The 9,027-nt window shown below is 41.3% G+C and overlaps 2 protein-coding genes across 2 annotated transcripts; one reads left to right on the top strand and one right to left on the bottom strand.

Annotated features, from left to right (window-relative positions):
* The first annotated feature begins 4,824 nt into the window (after positions 1 to 4,824).
* LOC140990667 (uncharacterized) lies at positions 4,825 to 5,993 on the top strand. Its single transcript, XM_073460488.1, has 2 exons — positions 4,825 to 5,082; positions 5,147 to 5,993. Exons 1-2 carry the CDS (start codon positions 4,900 to 4,902, stop codon positions 5,840 to 5,842), a joined length of 879 nt encoding a protein of 292 aa, XP_073316589.1. The 5' UTR covers positions 4,825 to 4,899; the 3' UTR covers positions 5,843 to 5,993.
* Positions 5,994 to 6,340: 347 nt separating this feature from the next.
* On the bottom strand, positions 6,341 to 7,051 carry LOC140989395 (uncharacterized). Its single transcript, XM_073458601.1, has 2 exons — positions 6,512 to 7,051; positions 6,341 to 6,361 (listed from the first exon to the last, which is right to left on the bottom strand). The coding sequence occupies exons 1-2, from the start codon at positions 7,049 to 7,051 to the stop codon at positions 6,341 to 6,343; spliced, it is 561 nt and encodes a 186-aa protein (XP_073314702.1).
* Between the last annotated feature and the right edge of the window lie 1,976 nt (positions 7,052 to 9,027).

Consider the following 9,027-nt stretch of genomic DNA (forward strand, 5'->3'; position numbering starts at 1 on the left):
TGTGACTTTCCTGAAACCTCAAAAAGTCGATTGATCCATCTACCTGTAACCACAGTACTGGGCGACGGGGACATCAGCGACACTCTCACCCGTCAACTGAGCCTTGGCCTATCCTCATCGAATAAGAATACGATTATCGGGGCTCTCTCTGGGGCCTTCTCCCATAAATAGACTCCCTCTGGGGCCTTCTCCCCTCACGATATTCACATTCTTACCTCAAACATCATATCCTCATATCCTCAATGGTGTCACGGGAAATACAATCGTCGGGCTCCCACTGGGACCATAACCCTCACGACATCTCCAAGCTTGCATTTCCATCACTTATAAAAATCATGCGTAACATATAAATTTTATTTTTGAAACCAAGCTTACAACATGTCTTTCAAATGTCAACCTTAAATCATAAAAATCCATGGACGTTTAAAAATCATAATTTCATCATGCATAATTTCATAAACCTTTAAACATAATCATAATATCATAAAAACAACATTTAGAGCACTGTCATGACGTTAACTAATTTTTAGGTGTAAAAAGACTGTTTTACCCCTGGACTTGACATTTTACGTTTTGACTTTTTCTTGATTTCTTTGACCCTAACATGTTCCAAATAATTATTTAAGCCTAAATTAATTTTTTCATAATTTTATTTTGCTTAAATAATAAACTTTCTCATTTATCTTTAATTAGTTGTTTTGACCTTGATTTAATCTCGAAAAATCTCAAACTTTAATATAAAATTCCTAAATTCAAAATTTAGTCTTTTTATATTATTTTAGCCCCATGAACCACGACTCGACCCCCGTGAGCCGTTTTCAATTTATTTTAGTTAAGAAACCCTATTATGACACATAAACTTCGACCCCGAGCCATCTTTCGATTTTCTCGAGTCACCCCCGGACCATGTTGATCCAAACCCTGACCAACACACTAGAGTACCCTACTAGACCCTTAAATCCCTTAGAAAACCTTCCCAAACCCAAAAACCGAAGCCCTCACTCCTGTGATGGCCGAGAGTTGCAAATTGCATGGATTCTAGTTTCATGTGTCTGGGGACCTAGCCGACGCCCCAGCACCCGAACAACCTCTAGTGTAACTTTTTAGGACCCTAATGAGACACCCTAGCCCAACTCGTGAGCCCTGGACCGAGCCTTACTCCCCTGCAAGCCGCGCAACCTCTGCGAAAATTTGCGCATGGTTCTCGGGTAGTAGTCCTTGTTTACAAGGACTCTTCCCAGCCCTCTAGCCCGAGTCCTAGCTTTTCTAGGACTCTCCCCATGACTCAACCCGAACCCTAGGCCAGCCCTGAACCCAATCCAAGGCCAGCCCTCCCCTTAACCATGACACCCGAACCCATAACCCTTGACAGCGAAAACGATTCCAGCATGTTGCTTATTTCCTTCGACTTTGAGGTGTTTTAGGCATGAGTATATGAATCTAGAACAGGTGTAAACCACTCTTGATCTTAACTTATGTCATGGCAGCCCATTAACCAAATAATATACAAGTTATTGAATCATAAACCATGTTTTAACATCACATATGCTTGAAAAACGAAATATAATCAAGTGCTCCTTGTTTATAAATGCCAAAAAATTTTAAATATTTACTATGGTGTGAAAGACGAGAAAAGAAATAAGTATGGCGTGCCTTTGCGTTTTATACGCATGAATTAATGTTGACGACGAAGAACGGGCAAGAACCTTTGGCTTGAATTCCTTGTGCTTTCCTCGATATTTCCTCTTCAATATGTGGTGTGTGTTTTCGTGTATATGAGTGAGTATTGGGATAACAAAATTCTGAAAAGTGGCGTACACTTCATGTAGGGTTTTGGGGTGTTTAATTTATTTTATATAGTTAATTATGTCCTAACAAGTCTTTAGGCCTATTAAGCATAAGTTTAGGCCCATTAGTCTTAGTTAGGATTTAATTAAAATATTAAAATAGTTTTGGTAAAAATAAGCTTGTGAATTTAATGGCCGGGTTGCCAAAAAGTTTGCGTTTTTGTTAAATATCCAACACCGATAAAAATTACGTCCCGGCGTATAAAATCACCTCGAAACCCTTATTTTCAAAAATTTGAAAACCATCAACCATATTTTAAACAATTAAAAATTATTATTTAATAAAAACATTTTACGTTTTTCTGCGCTCGGTCCCCGTTCCTCGATCGCAACTTGAATAACCCTTAAAAAAAATACGGTTTAATGCATAGTGATAATAAAATCCTATTTAACATGTAGTCATGTATGTCACATAATCAATTAAGCAATTTAAATCAATTAATTAGCCATTTTTCATATTTCCTAGATTCGCATGCGGTTGGATTACGTCGTCTTAGTTTTGGACCTTACATTCGCAATAAAAGATTCTAGTTTATCCTCATTCCCCCTCAATAATCTCATTCTCCACTCTTAATCCCTCGATTTCCGCACCAAGTCCTCAAAACCCCACACACTACCTTCCTTTTCCTTTTCGATTACCCCTTTATCCACCTCCTACAACTAACCCCACGCCGGACAACAAAAGCGCCGCCTCGCCTCGACACCCTTCGTTCCTTGATTTCACCAATCTCCCAAACAACTTTAGTCGACTGCGAACCGCGGCCTGTGGCTTATCTCGCGCACCATTGCGGCCCGCTTTTCCCTCGCGTGACTTGCTCTTGCCGCAACGCCCTTCGGGATATCCTGGATTTTGCTTACATTTCGATGGGTTTTGCTCTTCAAGTGGCGTGGGCTTCCCTTCGCTAAGTTGTGATTCTTCCACACGCCACTCACCAGCCGTGCAACTCCAGGAAACAGGTAGACTTTCGGGTTCTCTCTTTTAATTAACATGGTAGAATCAATCGGATGATGCTCTCTGTGTTTATTCGAGATTTTTCGTTGACGTATTGGGGTAGGCTTTGTGCTGTTATATATTCTTGAGCATTCTTTGCTGATAATCATTATGCATTGGTGGTTCTCTGTAATCTGTTACGCATGATAGTTTCCTATCTTAGGGATTTTTCTTGTTTGAAATGTGAGGTAGCTTTCGTGTTTTAACTTGTAGGGGCAACCAGTGACCTTTCGCTCGTGGGCACACACTTTCCTAACTGTCGAACCAAACTTCATCCCCCAACTCCTAGGATGTCTGCTCTTAGGTACTTTTAGTTCCATCAAGTTCTAGTTCGTCAAATCCCATTTTCCTTACTTTGAATTTTGTATCATTTGCAGGCCTTAGACGATCATCTGCAACGATTCCAGCTCGGTGGAAGTTTTCAATCCCCTCATTGACTCTTCTTACTGTCACATCTCTCTCTCTCTCTGCTAAGACCGCCAACATGATGTTCCCCTTATCTGCTCTGGAGTCAAACACCTTGCTATTGAATCGTACCGTCATGCCTCCCTTTGAGTTCGCTAAATTCAAGTCTTTACCTCGGGGGAACGTCAACTGGAACACCTGGGTCGATAGACTGAAAAATTTCGATGGGAGCATCTGGCGAAAACAAGGCCTTTTATCATTTCATTCAAATGTCTACCGTTGACCTTACTTTCAATCTTGATCTCCTTGAAGGTGTCATTAGGTTGTGGGCGCCGCCGTGTAATTCTTTTAGATTCCTCTGTGGCCCCATGTCTGTAACTTTACAGGATGTCTTGCAACTTACAAGTCTTCCACTCATAGGGAATGAATTTGCTGGACTAGTAGACACTTCAAACTTGCCCCAACTTTCTGACCAATATTTGAATCCCTCCTTCTATTCCCAGGTTATCCGCTGTTGGTGTGGGCTGAAACGAACTTCTCCCACTAGTGAGGAGCGCATAGCCTTTATGTGGGTTCTGATATGCAAATATATTTTTTGTCCTTCTTCTGGCAAGCCTACCATGGAATACCTTGCTCTTGCTAGATCTTTGAGTGGTGGGCAGGTACACAGTTTGGGTGTGATGTTTTTGGGGTCCTTTTACCATTAGTTGAAAGTTGCAGTGAATGATGCACTCCTTTCTAAACTCAACGGAGTTATGTGGATCCTCTAAATGTGGTTGTTTTCTTACTTTCCCGAGCTAAGATCTCCACCGGGACCCTTTTCTGAGCGGTTATCATGGAGGGAGCTCATGTCTTGTCAGAGCGACTTCACCGTTGCAGGTGTTTGTTGGTTTCTGCGATCTCTGTCTTTTGCTAGGATGGTCCATCGTCCTCCTTATCTCACAATTACGGCTGAAGATTACTCATGGGTCGGACACATGGCTGCCAGTAACAAAAGCCGATGTGTCATCCTTGGTTAAAGATGTGCGCACTTTCATCCTCCAACCGCGTTTCTTAGTGTATGACGGGACCTCCCCTCGCGACCAGAGTACCCATACTTTTGAATTCTACAATCCAGCTTTGTATCCTTCTCAACTGGGTTTATGTCCGACTGTCCCCTCCAATGCTTTATATTTGCCTCATTCTCTAAATGACATGATGAAGACAGAATTGTCCCAGAAGATGTTCACTTCCTTGTCTCTGATAGAGCTGTCAGAACAGGCAAATTATTTCAAGACTCCCATTATAGTGAGCCCCATTTCAGCATCTGATGACTATTTTGTGTGGTGGACTGCACGATATGATCAACTTCTCCCCACGGAGCTAGAGATTTCAGGTACAATTTCTTTTTGCATTTGATACGATTTGCTACTATTGTTTTTTAAAATGTTATATGTTTGAATTGCAGATTCTCAAAGTCCTCGACAGCCCCTGGATTTATCGGCTACTCGGAATGATAAAAAAGGTAAGGAGATGAAACAAACCTCCCCCCGAGTAATCCCGGCTGCCCCAGAGAAGAAAGCATCTGCACTGGCGCCGTTGAGATGGCGAACTCAATCCACCACCCAACTGCCTCATGCAATTCTCCCACTCACCTCCACTCGTGTGGTTGGTATTATGATAGTGGAAAATGATAACTCCTCCTCAACCTCTGGCCCTTCGGCTGATCAAGAAATCGAGTCAGATGATTATGTTCAATTGGCTACTCCTTTGGACTCACTTAAACGCAGGAAAGTTCTCCCAGGAAGTCATTCTGATAACGTGGCAGAGAAACCTCTGGAGACCGGCTCTCATTTTCAGGTAATAACCATTCTATTCTTCCTTTCGTTATCATTTGGATCTCAACTCCTCCCTGTCATTGTAGGATTTAACAGCACGGCGGGCGATGGTCTCTTCTGTCGAAGAGACTTTGTACTTCGACTTCAGCTTCCTAGACTCAGGACCATCCCATGTGGCCTCTTCTTTGAATCCCCCCTCTGGCTTGGAGCTAGCCACCGCAAAAGCTTCACTGCAGCATTTTCTGAACATGAATCTCAATGCCGTAGGGGACATGGAAAAAACAATCATTTTGTCTGTTATGTCTATTTTGAAAAGCAGCCATGATTTCCCCCTATCCCCACTACATGATGTGTTGAATGCTTTGCCAACCATATTCTCGGCTTTTCAGGATTCGAGTTCTACGTGTTCAGGGACGTTAATTCAGGTGAAAAACTTCAAGGAACTAAAAAAGAAGTTGGATGGCATGCTCTCTAAAAGAAAAATCGCTCTGTCCACTTTACATCAGAAAAACGCGGAGTTTGATGCCAAGGAAGAATTAGTGAAAAAGTTAGAAATGGAGCTCGCCCAACATAAAGCTGACATGGTAACCCTTCTACATGACAGCGAGGTTTTAAAGGCTTCTTCTGATAGACTCAAGGCTGATATCCAAGGCCTGGGCGAAGATTTAGTAAGTCAAAAACATGACTATCAACAGTGCGAAGACGCCTTGAAAACAGCGGAACATACTCGGGCAGAGTGCCTATCTAAGTGGGAGGAATTACGCCATCTTGACCTTTCTTAAATGCTCCTGTACCACCATTTAACATTTCATTTTGTTATTTTGTTCGATGGTCGGACCGCTTTATGGTAGATCTTTTAATTTGTTGTATTTTTTTGCCATGATTTGGCTTACTGTTGAATTTTGGATGCTGGAACTATATTATATATGTTGCTTGGGTTTGTCTACTGGTGTTTGCACAGATTTGTATTTCCGAGATATCATGTTTGTGTTTGCACAGATTTGTATTTCCGAGATATCATGTTTATAGAGGAAACTCTGCCCAAATTTCTGTAAAAACAAACAAACTAAAACAACGGCTAAATAGCCTGTTTTCTTCAATATTATCACAACATGTTATCACAATTGCTCGTTATCACTCATACTTTCCAAACAGTATCAAAGTATCGAAATATGTAATAAACATACTCCACACGTAATCAATTCGACTATCAAAACAACACATCATTCTCTAAAAAAAACAGCTGCAACAGATCTTATAAGCACCAAAATTTTATTCATTCACAGATGCTCCATCATTACCTGCAACAAGTTCAACAAGGAATGGCTGAAAGCCTATTCCTCCCATATTTACAGAAACGTTTACCAGTTAATACGACAGATTCAAACAAAGTGGCCACCTGACTTACTTTGTACCAAACTTCCTCGCACTCAGCTTCATGAACCACTTACCTTCGATGTCCCTACCCAATTGCTAGGATAATAATGCTTCAAGTACTTGCCATTGATGCACCTCTTATGTGGCTCACCATCTAGACTCGCCAGCCAGTATGCATTTCCATCCAGCACTCGATGAACTCTAAACGGTCCTTCCCAATTTGGCGACCATTTACCGAATTCCCTGTCTTTGGATTCGAGGGGTAGAATTACCTTCCAAACTACGTCTCTCTCCTCGAATACATTCTTATTCGCATGCTTATTGTAACTTCTAGCCACCCTGGATTTCTGAAGCAACAAAGCATTATATGTTTGCATTCTCAACTCATCCAAATATTCCAGTTCCATAATCATTGCTTCCGTGTAGAGCTCTGGTTCTAATTCATTATGCTTCATCACTCTTAAAAAAGGAATCACAACTTCCATAGGCAACACTGCATCATGCCCATACGTCAAGGTGAAATGGCTTAGACCAGTAGCACTTTTCTTCGATGTTCGATAAGCCCACAAAGTTTCTGATAGCAGTCGGTACCAATCTCGAGGATTATCCTCCATCATTTTTTTCAGCATCTTAATCAATATTTGGTTTGAAGCTTCAGCTTGACCATTGATTGGGGATAGTGAGGTGAAGAATTAATCAACTGGATCCCATATTCTTCAGCAAATTCCTTCATTTCTGATCCCACGAACATAGTTTCCTGGTCGGTTGTGATCGATTGCGAGATTCCAAATCTGTGAATAATATGCTCTTTCACAATTACAATAACATCTTTCTGCTCTACCTTCTTCATGGGGAGGGCTTCAACCCACTTGGTGAAGAAATCAGATGCCACAATTATAAAGAAATGCCCTTTAGATGAATGAGGATAAATTTTACCTATCAAATCCATGGCCCACCCCTGAAATGGCCACGGATTTATGACAGCGTGCATTTCATCAACTGGTATCCTCTGTACATTCATGTGTTTTTGGCATTGTTGACACCCTCTCGAATATCTTATACAATCCTTTAGCATCGATGACCAGTAATGGCCATGTCTATGGATTAACCACCTCATTTTGATCCCTGACTGGTGTGCCCCCCATATTTCTTCATGTACTTCCTGCATTACTCTCATGGCCTCTGGGAAACCCAAACACCGCAACAATAAACAATCATCCCCTTTCCTGTACAGTTCATCTTCAATCAAGACATAATGTAGAATTCTCATCTTCAAACCGTAATGCAACTTCTGCTCAGGATTCCTCAATGCATCTTTTATCTCATCTCTTTAGTACCCGGTGAGTTCCACGTCAATATCAAAGGTATCCACTTGTATTCTTCGCTGGTGAATAGAAGGATGATTTCTCCTTTGTACCAACAAAAGTTTGTGGGTAAGCTTGGGCGACATCCTTAAACCAGAAGCAATCTGAGCAAATTCATCAGCTTCCTAGTTGTTTTGTCTTGGCACGTGTTGGAATGCCACATCTTCAAAATCGTCAAGGAGCTGTGAAGCAGCAGTAAAATAAGGGGCTAACGCCAAACTTGAACATTTATATTCCCCGGAAATTTGCTTGAGAACCAGTTGGGAATCTCCAATAATCAACATATCTTTAGCGCCCAAATCTCGTAGAATTTCTAAGCCAATCACTAGCGCTTCATATTCAGCCTGATTATTGGTGCATGAAAAGTCCAGATTAAATGACAGAGCTGTCTTAACTCCCGCCGAGGAGGTTATCACGACTCCAATCCCTGACGCTCTCTCTGTGCTGGAACCATCAAATTTCAAAGTCCAAGATTGATTGACACAAAACACTGGGATATCCACTGGTGCAGTACCTGCCACATCGACCATAGGTTGGTCTGCCAGAAAATCAGCAACAGCTTGGCCTTTCATCGATTTTTGGGGGCAATAAATCAAGGTGAACTCGGCCAATGCCAGTGACCATTTGCCAATCCTTCAAGTCAAGATAGGCCTGTGAAGCATGTATTTGACAAGATCTGTCTGTGAAATCACAAAAACTCTTGAACAGATCAGATATGTCTCAATTTAGTACATGAATAATACAACGCCAAACACAATTTTTCTATGACTGAGTATCTAACATCCACCTCTGTAAGTGATCGACTCAAATAATAAATGGCTTGCTCATGATTCGCTTGGTTGTTTTGTGCCAAAAGACATCCAATAGAATCTTGAGCGGCTGATATATACAGTTTGAGGGGAAAATCGTGCCTTGGGGGCATCAAAACAGGAGGTTTAGACAAATACTCTTTTATTTTATCAAAAGTTTCTTGGTGACACTTTTCCCATTTAAATTTTTCCGAGTCTTTCAATTTTAAAAGTAAAGAGAATTCTCGAGTTTTACCTGCCAGGTTTGAGATAAATCTTCTTAAATAATTTACCTGACCGAGGAATCTTTGTAGCTCCTTCTTATTCTTCGGTGGCATCACTTCCATGATTGCTTTAGCCTTATTTTGTCCACTTCTACTCCCCACCGGTGAACTAAAAAACCAAGGAAATTCCCAGTTGTTCACCGAAAGCACATTT

Source organism: Primulina huaijiensis, chromosome 12 (assembly GCF_012295235.1).
Source record: "Primulina huaijiensis isolate GDHJ02 chromosome 12, ASM1229523v2, whole genome shotgun sequence".
Classification (NCBI taxonomy): Eukaryota; Viridiplantae; Streptophyta; class Magnoliopsida; order Lamiales; family Gesneriaceae; genus Primulina; species Primulina huaijiensis.

What these genes read in the sequence shown, in the direction of transcription:
- LOC140990667 (XM_073460488.1), top strand. Translation starts at nt 4,900, where the DNA reads ATGATAGTGGAAAATGATAACTCCTCCTCAACCTCTGGCCCTTCGGCT. An exon ending in AGACCGGCTCTCATTTTCAG is followed by an intron (nt 5,083 to 5,146) that starts GTAATAACCATT and finishes CTGTCATTGTAG; the next exon opens with GATTTAACAGCACGGCGGGC.
- LOC140989395 (XM_073458601.1), bottom strand. Translation starts at nt 7,051, where the DNA reads ATGGAGGATAATCCTCGAGATTGGTACCGACTGCTATCAGAAACTTTG. An exon ending in ATTGGGTAGGGACATCGAAG is followed by an intron (nt 6,362 to 6,511) that starts GTAAGTGGTTCA and finishes AACTTGTTGCAG; the next exon opens with GTAATGATGGAGCATCTGTG.